This window comes from Dipodomys merriami, unplaced genomic scaffold, assembly GCF_024711535.1.
Source record: "Dipodomys merriami isolate MVZ:Mamm:240054 unplaced genomic scaffold, mDipMer1.0.p SCAF_525, whole genome shotgun sequence".
Classification (NCBI taxonomy): domain Eukaryota; kingdom Metazoa; phylum Chordata; class Mammalia; order Rodentia; family Heteromyidae; genus Dipodomys; species Dipodomys merriami.
In genome coordinates, this window is record NW_027206097.1 from 574,001 (window position 1) to 590,772 (window position 16,772).

The window sequence follows — 16,772 nt, forward strand, 5'->3', positions numbered from 1 at the left end:
ATCTTGGGCATTAGCCCAGTTCAGGGGATAGGTGCAGCTCAGTGAGCACACACCAGCCTCCCTTGGCAGCTGGACTCACATGCAGAGAGGATGGAAGGACTTGCTTTCCCTGTATGGCTTTGATCTCTCTGGACAGTAGGGGATGGTGCTTCAAGGAGGCATTCCTTCAGCAATAAATCCAGATTGCGAATCAAACAGTGAGGAGGGGGAGAAATCACAATCTGCTTCCTTTGTTTACTCTGATTAATTGGGATTCCACAAGGGAGTGCAGGGGAGAAGAGCTTCTCTCCCAGGATGGTCAGGAAGGTGAGGAAAGTTGAGTTTCCTCCTCCTGACCTGGCCACACCTCTAATAAAAGATTCCACTCCTGCTGGGATGGCCACAGGGTGCCTTCAGCTGTGGCTTTTGGGGGGGCTTTACTATACAAGGCAGAGTCCACAGTCAACTCTGGTCCATTTAAACTTGGTTCCTATATCTTCTCTCAAAAATACACTAGTGTAAATTATAACTAAATGCCGAGTTAGATGAATGTCCTAAAAAGAAGGGTTGTGCGTTTGACTTCCAATATAGCTTTGTGTCAGGGGTCATCATGTATTGCCTTAAGTTATCTTGATGCTTATGAAAATATTGAATCAGCAGCCTCCTTTGGAAACTCTTGGATTATTCTCATACATACTCCAAATCTACTGGTATACTGTAATACCAGTCGGTTTTGGTTAGGTATCATAAAGAAGTAGTGCCTGCAAATAGATGATTATAACTGTCAACAGAAACATAAGTATGAGCTTTAAAAACGTGCTAATGTTTGTCCCTGTATTGAAATATTAGCCTAGGTTCTTCTTGTGACATATGTGTATGTGTTCGTGATCTATTTTTGTAATGGGGTAAAAAAAATCAGCTCCAAAAATATCACTATCCCCTTTGACATTTATCAGCAAGCAATAATGTCAGGAGCATTAGCATGCTGAGGAAGTGCCAGAGTGCTTCCTGAGCAAATCCCAGCTTTACTTAGAAAATTATTTCAGGAAATACCCTTATTCCTGCCTCATTTTGCAGTTTTTGGTCCATTTCTTATGTACTCCATGATGGCAGTGGTGATCCAGTCTTATTGATCTTTGTAGATCCTGGGCCTTAAGAATGATTTGGAAGATGGGTGCTGTGACTCATGCCTGTCATCCTAGCTACTCAGGATGCTGAGATCCAGGAAAGTCCATGAGACTCCATCTTCAAAACAACTAGTAAAAACCCAGGCTGGAAACATGGCTCAAGTTGTAGACTACCAACCGAGCAAGGCAAAGCCCTGAGTTCAAGCTCTGGTTCTGCTTCACCCCTCCCCCACCTCCCCCAATGATTCAGCCAGGTGCAGAAGCTCACACCTATCACTCCTGTTACTCAGGAGGGTGCGATTAAGAGGGTCATGGTTTACACCAGGTAAGACAGTTCTCAAGACCTCTTCTCAACCAGTGGGTGTGATGGTTCGTTCCTGTCACCTCGATTACTATGAAAAGCATAACTAGGAGGATAGCCGTCCAGGTTGGCCTGGGCAAAGAAGGATCATATCTCAGAAATAACCAGAACAAGAAGTCCTTGAGGTGTGGCTCAGCTTAGAAAGTATAAAACCCTAAGTTTAAACTTCAGTGCCACCAGAAACAAAACAAAACAAAAGATTTGGGTGGGTGGATGGAGAAAGGGATAAGAGAGGTGGACGGACGCACAAATGGAAGAATAGATACTCTTCCAGAAGTAAGATACATATTTTACTTGTCAATGTTGATAGTTGATGTCTCAGAAAGGACTATTTTAATAAGTGAAAATACAAATAAATACCTGAGAGTTCATAATAGCCATTATAATGGCTGCAGTGAATCAAGGCTTCTATCCCAAGACATCTTGGCTTGGCCATGTGCCCCTTTAATGGCTCAGGAGGCTAGTGATAGATAATTTTCTTCACTACTAGGATTTTCCTTGGGAATGCTGCTTCAGTGGCCCATGAGAAGGCCAGGCTGCATCAACCAGAGAGGGCAAAAGATTCAGAGTTGCTCGGTTACACAGAGTAGCCTGGCGTAGACAAACATTTCTTTCCTATCCCTGAAATGCTGTTTATAAAGAAAAACAAGGAAGTTCAAATTGGAATATATTTTCCCCAGTGATGTTTAATGAAGTTTATAACAGTCCTCCTGGAGTTTGGTTCCTATAGCTCCTAGCCCCCTTGGGTTTAATTATCAACCAAGTATTGAAAATAGAAACCTTTTGAAGAAAAGATGTCACTCTGTCCTCTGAGAGTCCTATACAATTGTGGGCCCTCTCAAGTTGTTGCCCTGTTGTTAAAGTATTGCCCATGTTTCTACTCTGTCCTCCTTGAACTTGACTCTGTCCTGAGCTTGCTTTCTTTCTTGCTCACTACCTATTTCTTAGACTGTCCTTTCTCATAGTCCGCTGCTGGAACCCACCCATCCTCCAGCACCAGGAGTTGACAAGCCATCAGTTTGTCCTTAGCTCCGTAGCTCTTACTACACACCATGTGTGTTTACACACATCATGAGGCTCATTCTTGTATCTCCATTGTAATCTCCAGCTTCAGATATCTAGTCTTGACCTTTGCCCAATGTCAGATCTCCAGCCTTTAGCGACTGTGGCCTGTCTGCGTCAGAGCGCCACATGCACTTTGACCACTGCTGTACAGCCTGCGTCTCGCCTGGTGCCCATTGTGTCTAGAATTGGAAAGTCATCTAGTAGAGTCCAGCAAACAGCAAACCAAGACGTCAAACATCTCAGTGCTACTTCATGCTAGCTGTCATGCTAAACGTGAGGTACAGAGAGAAAAGTGACATTCCCTGTCATAAAGAACATGCATTGCAAGGGGAAAGCAAGCAAGCTAACGCTAAATGCAATGCAAGGGCAGTACTTCAGAAGGAAAACACCGGATGTGTAGAAAGCCTGGAAAGAGTAATGTTGGGTAGGGACTTGAAGAAATGACAGCTCACCGGGCACTGGTGGCTCACGCCTGTAATCCTAGCTACTCAGGAGGCTGAGATCTGAGGATCGAGGTTCAAAGCCAGCCCTGGCAGGAGAGACCGTGAGACTCCTATCTCCAATAAACCACCAGAAAACCGGAAATGGCGCTGTAGCTCAAGTGGTAGAGCGCTCGCCTTGAGCTGAAGAGCTGAGGGACAGCGCCCAGGCCCAGAGTTCAAGCCCCACGACCGACAAAAAAAAAAAAAAAAAAAAAAGAAAAGAAATGACAGCTTCAAAGATGAATAGATTTCACAATAAAAATGAGGCATAGTCAGGTGCTGGTATCACAATTTGAGGGCAGGCCACAGCTGGGTGAGGTGGTGTGTCCCTCTTAACCAGCTACGTGAAAGGCTGAGGTTGGGAGGCTCAAGGTTCTAGGCCAGCCTGGGCAGGAAGATCCTCAAGACTCCAGCATGCACCTGTGATCAGCAATGACCGGATCTGAAACAGATCACAGCTCAGGTGTGCTCTGGGCGGGAACCAAGACCCTATGTCAAAAATGGAGCTGGAGATGTGGCTCAAGCAGCACCAGCCTAGCTGGTAGGAGGCCCTGACAACTGCAGTTGCTCCCCCCTACACACACATACACACACACACAGAACGTGGAAAACCAGGATATCACCAAAAGCGAGAACCACATGAGAACAAGCACAGAGGTTAATGTATGGCTTATTTCAATCATCATTCATTCATCTAATTGAAATTTAAAATTTGTTCTTAGAGGAAAAGGTATCATAAATATACCTGGAGGATTGGGTGACTGTGCGTGTCAGGGAAGATGGGATATGGCCACAGAGGATGAGGCAGTAAGTTGGGCCAGCCCTGAAGGTAGATGTTTGTGTCATGAGCTTTAGTGAAACATTGTACTTCCTGTGAGGGGCAGGTGTTCACTTATTCATTTATTTATAAACTAATACAAGTTGACATCAAGTTAAAAATGTACCACCACGTGATTTCTTGCTATATGCCAAAGAAATTTATAGCAATAAAATAGGTATTTAGTGAGCCAGTATATTGTGGATCCTTTCCCAAGTCTCCTTGCTCTCCTGGCCAGCTCTGTACAAGAAGGCAGCTCAGATTAAGAAGGAAAAGGAGGAGGAGGAAAGGGAGACATGGAGGTGGCCAACACAGCTCTGCTTTCAGGAACAAGGCCAATACATGGCTACCATTCTCCCCAGTGAGTGTGGGCTGAATGTGCCTGGAAAAATTCCAAATCTTCAATCCTTGAGCAAGGAAAGCAGGAGAATTTCCTTGAAGGGTGGTACCCGCCACACCCTAAAAGACACAGTGAGGAACTGTGAAAATGGTCTAAATCCAGGTTGTGGGCACCAGTGCATGGGAGGTGAGCTTCCTGTACAGAGGTGACATCTGGCATCTGAGCACCTGCACAAGAAGGGATGGGCCTGGGGCAGACCTCAGGGATGACGGTGTGCTGGTCGAATCTCACTGGCCTAGGAAGCAAAAGAACGAGGGGTTGGACTCTAGGGTTTGCTGCCCATGTCTGTGAGGTGCTGCCAGTGAGCAAAAGCCACTTTTCCTTGGGGTAGTAATCGGTGCATGACACACCTGAGTGTCGACCTCTTATCCACAGTGTTTGTCTAAACAGTCCGTTACCTAGCCTGAATTGGAAAAGTGATTGCACACACAGGCCTCATAAATGAATTATTTTGTTCCTCCAATGGTTTGAGGAAGATTGTAAGTGAGGATAGAGAACTCCAGAAAGAATTGGTGACACTAACAGTAACACTAGCAGTGACAGTGACCCTAGTGCGGTGTATCCAGAGGGTGTGAAATCTGAGGGCATTTGCCAGATCTGAGAGGAGATGTGCTGCTCTGCCTGTGGACATTCCAGCCACACCAGGGGCCCTTTGTTGCTAAGTTCATGCACGTTATCCCAAGACATGGCAGGGAGTCAGCAGGCCCTGGGCAGAGGGCGTGGGTGCTCTGGGGAGAGCCATGGAGGCCCTATGGGGAGCCTGGAGGCTCCCTCCATCCTCTCTGATGTCCCAGGGTTCAAGGGAGATGCAGAATGGACGCCTCTGGGGAGGGTATCAGAGTGAGCCAAGGGTTTATCTTGGTACCGTGAGCAGGGCTGGTGGGAGCTGTGTGGTCTGGTGGTGTCTCGACTTTGAGCTCTGTATTCCGATGACTAATGCCTCAAGCATTTTCTCTCTACTCAGAACAGTGTTTCATGAATTGACCCATTGCATCATTACAGCAACTCGGCAAAGCACACCATTTATCACCATTTAGATTTTTTTTAAAGTAGTGAGGTAAAAAGATGCGAGTAACCACTTAAAGCCACAAAGGGGCAGAGTCTCTCGCACTCTTTCTCTTCATCTCCCTCTCTCTCCCTCCCTCCCTGTCTCTCTCTCTCACACACACATATAGACAACACATACAAACACACATGTTTTTCAACCTGTTCCTTTTTTTCTCTAACAGTACTATGGTTTGAACTCAGCCTGTGTTTGCTGGTCAGGTACTCTACATCTTGAGCCATATTAGTTTTTTTTCTTTTTTCTTTTTTCTTTTCTTTCCTTGTCTTTCAGATGAAGACTTGTATCTTTGCCTGAAGCAACCCTAAGACATAGATCCTCCTACTTTTCCTGGTAGCTGGGATTATAGGCATGAACTGCTGTATCTAGTCTGTGGCCCATTTCTCTAGGCTAATCTTGAGCTCAAACTCTGAGGTCTCCTTCTGGTGACCCTGGCAGTCACTGATTCAGTGGCCATTGCCTCCCTGCTTCCTTCCTTGCTCTGGTAGACAGGAGTGCTGCCTCACACAAAGGCCCCATGGTTCCCATGTGACTATCAACAAGTATTTGAGTGTCTTGGGATGGCATTTCCTTGGCAAGCCCGCTACACTATTGTGTGGTACTAGGAAGTGTTACTTGGTTACTTGCTCATGTTCTCGGTGTCTTTTCTAACAGCAGATCAGACTGCTTTAACCACAATGAGTAATAATTGGTGGTAGTGATGACAGAAGGCTTAGATTTTGAAAATAAGCTAATTTTGGATCAAAAGGCCTTTATGTTGGAGGTTAGAAGCCAATGGTGAAATGTGAGATAAAACCACAGTTATCTAAAGTATGGTAGAAGCAGTGGACATGTGCAGTTGGTGTTGGGCATAATGAACTCCTGCCCATACCTGGTGCCACATGCTACAGCCACTCTGGGACCTGGAGTGAGGTTGGCAGCTGTCCTGGGCACAGGCAGGGGTGTCTGTCTGCCACGAGCAGAGGTGTTCACCATGAATTTAGTGGCCTACACAATGTGAAGTGGTTACCTTACAGTTCTACAGTTCGTAAGTCCAAAATGGGCTGAAATCAAGGCTGTCTACTGGAGACTCACCTCTGCTTTCCAGCGTGGAGCTTGCCACCTTACATCAACAGTGCTTTCCTCTGTCTCCAGGCCAGCAGCATCGGTGGAGTTCTCGAGTCTCCCACATCCAAGGACTCTGATGATGATATCAAGCTTCCTGGATGGATTGTGAGTTTGAGTTTATAGTTATCAGTACATTCTGTCAACATCGTAAGGTTGTAATAGTGCTGAAAATTCCCATTACCTAATGCCACAGTTGTGGCAGTCGGGTAGTGTGGTCTCAGTCATGGGATCGTAGTAGTGTGGCGGAAGCTGCGGCAGTGTGGAAGTTGAGCCCTCCGTTGTGGCAGTGTGGTAGCCTGGTAGTAGGCCCACGGTTGTGGTAGTGAGGCTGCAGTTGTGGCTGTGTGGTAGTCAAGCCTGTGGCTCATGACAAGGAAAGTGTGAGCACATATCCTGAGCTGTTCAGGTTGTATGATTATAAAGGCAGAGTAAGCATAGATAGGCACATTGTGCTAATAAACAACTATGTTACCAATGAAGGATTTACTGCACAATGCTTTTTGCCATTATTTTAATGTGTAATCCTCTATTTATTTAAAAATATATGTGGTAAACAGTATGCCATGTTGTGCTAGCAATAACTTCATATCTCATGTTTACTGTCTGTGGATTTTGTCTCTTGCTTAATTTAACATATGGTATGGTATATAAGACTAGCCTACCTAGGCTCATGTATGTGAATTCCTGATGACACACTTTTCAGAATGTGTTCCTGGCACTAAGTGATACAAGACTGTAGTTACTTCATACTATGTGAACAACTACCTCAAAACTTGGTGGCTTAACCATTGGCTAAGTTTTGGCATCAGCCTAAGTACTTACTACAAATGAGCAGAGAAAAGGTGGGATAGATACACAGTAGAATATTGTTCAACTATAAAGAATGAATTATATCACTTGCGGGAAAATGGTAAGTGAAATAAGCCTGGTTTGGAAAGCCAAACCACATATTTTCTCTCATATACAGAACCATAGGTGAATGTAGAGATGAGACTGGGGGGAGGGATTGGGAGAGGAAAGAGAGTGATGAGGTTGAATGTCAACATATGTAAGTCTAATAAATGAAGACAATGTGATGAATCCACTGAAAGCTATTGAAAAATCAGGGGCAGGGACAGGATCAAGAAACGGGAGAGCAATTAAAAAAATATATATGCCTATGTGAAATGCCAAGATGAAATGCCTTTATATAATTAATATACGTTAATTTAAAAAATCTAATTTAATTTAAAAAACACTGTCTTAACTATTAGAACAACAATTGCTTCTCAAGATCAAAAAGTAGGGTGACAGAAAATAGGATGACAGATGGTTACCAGCCGGAGGTCCAAAGCTAGCTGAGGTATAGGCAAGGTGGGAGATAGGACTGAAGAGCCACCAGTGGTGTCCTACCTAAAAGTATGCCGACCCTGGTGAATGCAAACATGGGATGTGTGACAGAGTTATCCCACATCCAGGGACCGGCAATAAGGGTGGGGAGGACCAGGAGGGCCAGATGCATGCTCACTAAGAAGGGGCTGTTGATGGAGTCTGATCTCAGCCTAGGATTGCTGAGTGAGGAGGACAGAAGGCCAAGCCTGGCCCCTGCTCAGTAGAGAGTGAGGTGCCTCACAGCTCCACCTGGCCCGTGGAAAACACGAACTAGAGCCAGGGCAGGCCACAGAATGCTGACAGATGCTCACAAAGAACAGCAAACCGCCACAACAGAGTCACACCAACAGCTCTTTGCTAACTGGGAGAAAGTCCTGTCGACTCTCAGCTTGCTGGCCAAAGCTGCCTTCTGTCATATTACAGTCTCGGAATCCATTAATGTCAAATTAATACCCTATTAGTCTGTGTGGTCAGAGATAATGAATCACAAAGAAGTGATTTTTCCAGGAATGGAAGGTCAGACTGTTTAAGCACAAGGCTTTTGAAAAGTTGAGCCATTATCACAGAAATTGAGATAAAGTAAATTTCAGTCTTCACAGCCTCATTGAACAGTACATATTGCACATCATTTGGTCTGTGCTTGGTGCTGTGACTCCGGTGATGGATGGGCAGTCCTTGCTGATGAATGTCCACACTGCAGTCCTTTCCAGGCCCAGAGGCAGGGTGGTTCTGCCCTCATCCTCAGCCCCCACCTGCACCCCGGTCTGGGCTAGTTTCTAGTCTTTCTGCCTTGACCACGCTGCTCCTAATGGATCATCTCTAGCTTTTGTATCAAAGGAGAACTCTGAAAGCAAAATCAAGTTTCTTATCTGCCTTCCTATTGATGTGGAGTTTCTATCTGCAAGTTATAAGGCCTTACAGACAGAGGACCCTGTGTTATGCTGTAAATTTACTGCAGACTCGGGCGGGGACTTTTCTTAGAGTTTAGGCGCGCTTTACATGCGCTCACCTACAACTCCAGCTGTGTCCAGATGTTTCCAATCTTCCAGTGTGACGCTGGGCAGGAAGAACATCATTGGCTACATTGGCTTGTGTTCTCAAAGATGACCTCATCCAACACCGTTGTCTCATACTATTTTCAGAATTTAATTTGTCCAAAGAACAAGTAAGGAAGGACACCCAGCCTGTCGTAGCCTTTTCTGTGTAACTAGCACTCTTCCATGTACAGGCATATATCCACAGTCATTAGTTATTTCGCACCATTGGTGACTCAAGTTACTTCCTGACTCTGCAGCTTCAGCTAGACTCAGTGTTCACACACTGGGGCATCTTCTGAGACAACCAGCAACAAGCCTGAGTTTTTTCACATGGCAGACAAGGAGGTGACTCCTCTGCTCAAACACTCTGCAAGCTCTGTTCTGTCATGTCTGCCCATGCCAAGCAAGGCATGGGGCCAGTGCCAAATTCAAGACAGGCACAGTCTACACAGCCTGATGGCAGGGCCACCGAGTCAGGACGGAGCGCATACATGGGGCAGAAAGACGTCCTTCCTCTGTGCTGTCGGTCACACACACTACTTGTGTCCTGCTCAACACACATGGCATATGCTACTTGTTTGGCAGAGAGACTCTCGCTCTTCCTTCCTGCAGCCCACTAGGGTGGGTGCTCCTCCCGCTACCAGCCCACGAGAGTGTTCTTCCCACTTGGGGTCATCTCTTACTTGTTCCTTCCTTAACTATTCAGCAACTCGATTATCCTCAAGGGCAGCTTCTCTGTCTGTCTTTATTCTCATGTTTACTGGCTGATAACACAACGGGCCTTGTAGATTGTTAATATGCCCTTTTTGAAACTGTTACAAGTGAACTCTCATTTTTCTCTAGTTCTCTGATGCCTCTCTTTTGTTGTCTTGTTGTCTTTTCCAGTGCTCTGTTCCTCCTTCCATGTTTCAATGTGAGGTCTACCTCTTTTCTTTGACATTCACTTATATAGCTTCAGAGCAAACTTCCTGGCTCATGGTTTCACAATCTGTATTACCAGTTCCTAACTTTCTTCTCAAAGTCTGGCTCTGTTTTTCAAATGGCCCACTGAATATTTCCACTCAAGTGTGTTATCTAAAGTTCCTCTGAAAACTATTTTGTGTACAGAGAAGGTAGTGTGGGTAACTTGTGACTACGTATGGCTCACTCATAGCTGCTAAATCATTGGACTCCAGGCTTTCCTTCAGGTGGAAGGGACTGGGGTGGGAAGGCAGTGTGCCAGCAGCTGGAGGCTGATCACATGGTGATTGGATGCTATCCAAGGTGGACAGCACTGTGGACATCTCAGGGGAGCTACAGCACACTAAGGAAATGGGGCTATAGACAGCTCTGTTGTAAGAAATTCATGGTGTCTGACCAAAGCTTTCAACAACAGGTATCCCAGGGTTCATGAAGAACATCATTCCCTTCTGAGGAACCAGGGTACAAAACAAAGCTTCACCTCTCCTCTCCCCCCTGGAAAGATGCATAGAGGTTCCTGGATATAAACGAAGCTCCTGGTAGCATTTGTAATATCAGCAGATTTCACTTATGGAAGTAAGGGAGATAACAGGTCAGACTTCTGTTCCTTCCTCTGCCATTTCTCTCTCACGTCCTTGATGAGCTAGTTAGTTACATTGTCAGCTTGTTCCTAGGGCTCTGCTCTTCCGGGAGGACTCTAGAAAGCATAACTCAGCAGGCCATCTGGGGAGACAGCAATGGCCAAAGACAGGCTCTAATGCTATGGTTAGGACCAATTTCAAAACTACCTTGGCTTTGTTTTATTTTCATATCAATAATGCAGCTGGAGGTTCTCAGCCCCCACTGGAGTCTGTGATAGGATGCGGACTGGTGGGGACAAAGGATGCTTGATCCCCAGCAGGCAGCCTGCTGGGTGGCCATGTGGCTGGCATTATATTCCTCTTTCTCTCCCTCCCTCTCTCCCTCTCCTCCCTCCCCCTCCCCCCGCCCCCATCTTTTAAAAATTGGATTAGATGAGAATTTGTCAGTGCTACTGTTCCCTTTTGGCTCAGCTTCAGTGTACTCACCTTGCTGTCAATATTCCTGTGGAGAGTTGTGCCTCTTCTCATTACTGCCTTCTCTGGGAGCTTATTGTAGGAAGCATTGTGTTGTGAACACGAGTTACCCTGCTTTGCTCATGCCTCTTCCTGCACAGTCCTTACTGTTAGGTGAAGTACGACTGTTTGTGAATTTGGCTAACAGCCTTGGAGGCAGATGAGAGTTTAGCTCATGCTTGATAACTGCACTGGCTCTGTCTGGGCTCTTTCATTAGGGGAGCAGACATGCTGAGGAAGAAGGTGCTATTTTTACATGGGGACTTTTTCTACTGAAACCACATGATAACACTGTGCTGTTAAAACCATCTCGAGCATGCTGAGTTAGCTGAGGAAACAAAGCCAAGCCAGAACTATTCTGAGCCTCTTCGCTGAGGTCCTCCGGCTCTCCTCAGTGGTGAGGAGGAAGAGACCAGGAGAGGAGCTGGTGAGGTGTGAATTTCAGGTTGCTGTGATTCTTGCTTGCTTGGTTGAAACACGGAAGGCCTGCGTATCACTGCTGTTGGGTATCACTGATACCTGCCATCCTATAGGTTACACACAGGTAGAAAGCAGCCTGTGATTTCAGCTGGGCAGCTGAAGTGTGGCTACCTCCAAAGCAGTCCACACACAAGTCTGCAGATGAGGCAACCTGTTGTGTGTGGAGTCAGGCCCTCTACCACATAGTGCTTATGTTTCACTTTTCCACATCCAGAAAGTATTCATGAGAACAACTGAAAAGTGTGGAAATGGAATCTTTCCAGTTCGCTTGTGAACCATCTCAGGGTATCCTGAGCCCTCAGACATGGTCTCCCCTCTGACATGGCCAGGGTCCCCTCAGCTGTACCCCAGAATTTGAATCGCAAGCAAATTCCTGACAGAAACATCATTGAGATAGCTCTTGAACACTCTTCTTCACTCAGACATGACTCTAGAGAAGATTTCCTCTGGGGACCAAGGTAGTTCCCAGGATCTCATACATGACCAGGTTTTGGGCAAGGAGATGAGTTGTTAGCCTGGGATCACCAAAGGTGCCACCTGCAGAAGGGCCTCGCTCTGAAACATGGCGAAGAAAGAGGCAAGAAATTCTGCATGTGCTGAATTTGGGGAAAAGTTGAATTCAGAGAGAGGAAACAAAGTATTTGGGAAGCAATGTCACATATACAAGGAGTAAAGATGGCTGTGAAAAGTGATTTAAGAGTTTACAGAGTGTTAGTAAAACAACCTCACTCATGTCATTTCTCAAAAAAAAAAAAAAAAACCTACAAAAAGACGTTAACTAAACACAGCTTCTTTTGGAGGTCAGGTCAGTGTTTCCTGGCAGTGTGGGGACACTGTGGGTCACCCTGAGGCTGCCGTGATGTTGATGAGGCTGCCAGAGCAACAGTGATGGACCAGCGAGGGCCCAGGGTGCCTGGCCCTGGGGAGGGGTCCCTGCAACACTGGCAGAGGGACAGAGGAGCCTCAGCAAGCCCACATGAGGGTTGGGGGGGTCTTCTAGGCAGGCCAGAAGAAGGAACACTGTGACTGTCCCAAAGCATATCAACCCAGGATAGAAACAGAGGATGATAAAACTAACAAAATTGCCTTCTGCTGAGCCCAAGTGACCAGCACCAGGTCTGTCTGGTGGCTGCTTGAACGCCAACACTGAGGGAAAGGAGCTGCTGGGGGGAAGTCGGGTATCTCAGGCTGGTGCTCTTAAGAAGGCAAGATAAAAGCAACATGTGGGACTCAGGTGCAGGAAGAGGCATTTATTGGAGGGAAAATGAGGTGTGAGGGAGGGGGGCAGGAAGACAATGTGCTGGGCAGGGCCTTCATTGTCAGGGACATGAGTCTTTCTCTTTTTTTGGCCAGAGTATAGCAATGAACTTGGCTCCCGGGTCTAGATCTTGTAACTCCTCAAACAAGCACATCACCCTACACATGCTGAAATGATCTCAAGGTCACCATCTGTTTAGAGACAGCTCTTGTTTACCAGTTTTAGAATGCTGGGCAAAGGGAGGGCCAGCAGCTCCACCGAGGACAGCCCATGAGGCAGGGTCTGTTACTAACCCGCCCCCCCCCGTGAAGCAGGGCTATCACCCCAACCCCCAGCCTGCAGAGGCCCAGTGCTCTGGGCCTCTCTTCAGTGCAGGCAGCATCCTTACAGGGCTGATTGTAAAGGTCTCACAGTGGTCCAGGCCTCCATCACCTCCATCACCTCTATCACCTCCATATTGGCAGTCTTCCTGCTTTAGTACCTCCATGGTTTATTGAAAAAGTCACCAGAGGTGTAAATGATTTTATGAACATGAAGCTACTTTCACATATTCATTTTAAACATATTTCTCTGTCTTCACTCACAGTTGATCAAAGAGCATGCTTGGTTGATGTTAATTACACATGAAGTGACAGACAGAGTATAGAAAGACTTAAATATAGGGGTGAGTTTAGCAGAGATTTGTAAAAGCCTCATTTCACTATAAATTCCAGAAGTGAAATAATTTCCATGTCTTAAATTCTCAGGAATTGACCCTGTCTTTATAGCCACATAGCTTCCACTAAGATTTCTAGAAAATTCACCTTAGGTTTCATTTATGTTTGGGGAAAATTCTGGTGTTTTTCTTCTTGTTCAATATCTGAGGAATGGCCAAATGGTTGCCACTTGCTGTTTTAGAAGAAGGGTCAGCGACAATGGCAGATGTTCAGACATTCCCCTCTGCTCACTTTGATACTTCATTGCTACCCAGTGGTCAAAACGTCCATCTGTTGCTTAGAGCCCAGTATTAGTTTATGTAAAACATATTCAGGAATGAAACAACAACTTCCGCAAAAAATACTCATTTTTGTCAATGGTGAACATTTCTTAATTTTGGTTTTGAAGCAATCAGTAATTTAAAAAGAACAATAAGTTTCTATTTTAGAGACAGTATTCAAATCCAATAAGATATTTCGTGTATAAACTGAAAATAATGTGTAAACAGAAACCTCCATCAATGAAAACAAGAGTGGTCCCGGAGCCCAGTGGGTATGAAGTCCTTGGGTTCTGATTCTTCTCTGAGTCACTGAGCTCTCCTGACCCCTGCACCACAGTTCAGTGCAGAAATAAGGAGTGCTGCAGGGGCTGGAGAGCTCACTGCCCAAGCCAGCATTTCCAGTAGAATGCCATGGTTTTTAAGGGAGATGTGATTTTAAAAAGTTGCTAACTTGAAGCTTACTTATATGTAAAAACTGGAAGACACTGGGGTAATTGTTTAGTGTTCAGACCAGTGGAAGATTTTTTTTTTAGGGAGGACAGTTTTATCACTAACATTGTTTATAATGGCAGAGAATGGTGATAATAAAAACCAGACCACGTCTTCTTCAGCTCTGTTACAGTTCCTACCTTTTCTTGACAGAATGTCTTATTACTGCCCACCCTCTGGGTGGACCACTCCCCCCTGAACCCTCGACAAGCCTCTGAGCAGCTGCTAAAGCAACAAAACCTTAACAAGGACACATAGATAATTTTGAAATTGAACATTTCACAAAATATTTAACTGCATAAAATCTTAAAGGCTGGGCCTAGAACAGTAATGTAGCAATAAAAAACCAAGAGATTGTTACTTTCATGGATTTTAGGATTTTAATTTTGAGCAAGTATTTACAAGAAAAGTCAGTTAAATGTGTATTATAAATATGTGGTGTTGGACCCCAGACAAATGCCTGCTTCTGTGGCAGGCTAGTGTATCTTTTTCTTTTCTTTTTTCTTTTTGTTGGTTGTGGGGCTTGAACTCTGGGCCTGGGTGCTGTCCCTCAGCTCTTCAGCTCAAGGCCAGCACTCTACCACTTGACCCACAGTGCCACTTCCAGTTTTCCGGTGGTCAATTGGAGACAAGTGTCTCACAGACTTTCCTTCTTGGGCTGGCTTTGAACCATGATCCTCAGATCTCAACCTCCTGAGTAGCTATCTAGCAGTCAAATGCTCTGTGATGACTTTGTGAATGAAAGGAGGAACTGTCTTCTCAGTTTAATTCCTACAGCTCCTCCCTGCTTCCAGCCTCTGGCATTTGCTAGTAAAGGAGAGTGAGGTCCCAGGGTCTCCGTACTGAAACATGGGGGATCCTAGACAATGCAAGTTAATGCTCAGGTCTCCACCTACAGGTGTTGAGAGAGGCAGATGGTCCTGGAAAGGACTGAGGGAGAAAATACCATTCTGTGTAGAAACATCAACTGAGAGCTACCTTCTTTGTGGCAAGAAGTGATGTTGGATATGAAATTGAATATTGTAGGTTTGTTTGTTTCTGCATACATAGGTCAAGCTGTCCTCAGACTGGCCTCAAATTTGAGATCCTCCAGCCTTAGCCTCCCATGTACTGTGATTATAGGAGTGTGCCATGCTTGTCAACTACTTCTGAAAAATATTTGTTGTAATTGGAAAGTCTGTGTTTACATGTGTATTAGTGTGTGTGTCTGTATTTATGTTTATTGTGTATGATCACATTTCCCTTTGGGAGACCCAAAGGGATGTAAAATGTGTCTTCATCCCACACTGGCATACATTCCTTCCGAGTACTCAAAATGCAGGAGACAAAAGCTAGAGAGAAAATGTGAAAGGAAAATGCAATGTGTAGCATAACAATAAAATTAAGGACTTTACCATTCTTCCCCTTCTTCCCACAAAAATGGATGTGCTCCAGGGTGGCCTCCATGCCTCCTGCAGAGCTCTGGAATTCAGCATGGAATGGTTCTCCAGGACTGAGGAGCGAGGTTATCTTCACCCACACCCAGCACTGACTTAAGAAGAAAATGATGCTAGGATGCCACATGACCACAGAAGGCCACTTCATCACCATTGGATTGTTTGAGCTGGTTATTTGGAAAAATGGAGCCACAAGAGATATTCTGAAAACAAGTGGAGTAAACATGAAGACTTGTGCAGATGTGTCAGTGCTTTTCATCAGTGAGAGTGGGATCTTGGGGTGGAGCAGCTTGATTCTGTTTTGTCTTCTTCCTGGTACATGGCAGGAGTCATATTTATAAATTAAGATTTCCTTTATAGGTGCAGATTTCTCTTACAATGTGATTATACAGCTTCTTTTCAGAAAGTTGCTCACCCACCTCATTGCCTACAAATGACAATTGACCTGTGTACTCTACATTCATTAATTTGTACTGATGTTTGCTATGTCTAACTGTTAAGACAAAAATATTAGAAGTGGTGCTGTGGTTGAAGTGGTAGAGTACTAGCCTTGAGCTGAAGAGCTCAAGAGACAGCTCCCAGGCCCAGAGTTCAAGCCCTACCACCATCATCAAATAAAGACAGAAATATTGACAAGTATTCAGTTTATTGGTCTAGAAAACTCATCTTCTTCCTCATTTTAATGACAGTGTCTAAAATTGAGACATAAGACTTAATCCCTGAAGTTTCATGTGTTACCCTGATATCTCTTCCCAGATTCAGAGTCTAGTCACAGCTTGTTTTTCTCCATGTCTGGGTTCTTAAGACCTTGGGGTTCTCCCTCTTCTATCTTGCTTACTGAAAGCTTCTATTGTGTTCTTTCTCACTTACTTAAATCTTCTTTCTTATATCAAAAGCCAGGAATTTTCAGAGTCATAGTGTTCGAGCCTCTAGAAAGTTCTCTTGGCTCAGAGGTGGGGACATGACCACAAGCAACAAAATGTCAAAGGCCCAGTCCAGCAGGAAAGGTCGTCAAAGCAAAAGTGGAAAGGAATACTGTGAGCCACTGGCACTGGAGGGGAAGGCCTGGCAGAATTCTCAAGGGAAAATACAAGAGCCTGTCTGTCTCACACAACTGGGAAACACTAAATACCAAATCAACCCAATGCCCAGGTTGTCTTCGTGCATATTGGCAAAGCTGTGACATTAAATGGCTCTGTTTTCAAGAGCCTCAGAATTCTCATCCTTTGATCCAACAGTCTTCCCTAGTTACTCCAAAATGCATTGAACC

The 16,772-nt window shown here is 45.2% G+C and overlaps 1 protein-coding gene across 1 annotated transcript in view; it reads left to right on the forward strand.

The window, feature by feature from the left end:
* Positions 1–6,448: 6,448 nt before the first annotated feature.
* The window catches only part of LOC138811416 (protein Jade-1), a 114,537-nt gene continuing 104,213 nt past the window's right edge, over positions 6,449–16,772 (forward strand). Inside the window, exon 1 of the mRNA XM_069999166.1 lies at positions 6,449–6,506. Coding sequence (XP_069855267.1) covers positions 6,478–6,506 — 29 coding nt within the window. The 5' untranslated portion in view covers positions 6,449–6,477. The remainder of the gene's footprint in view (positions 6,507–16,772) is intronic.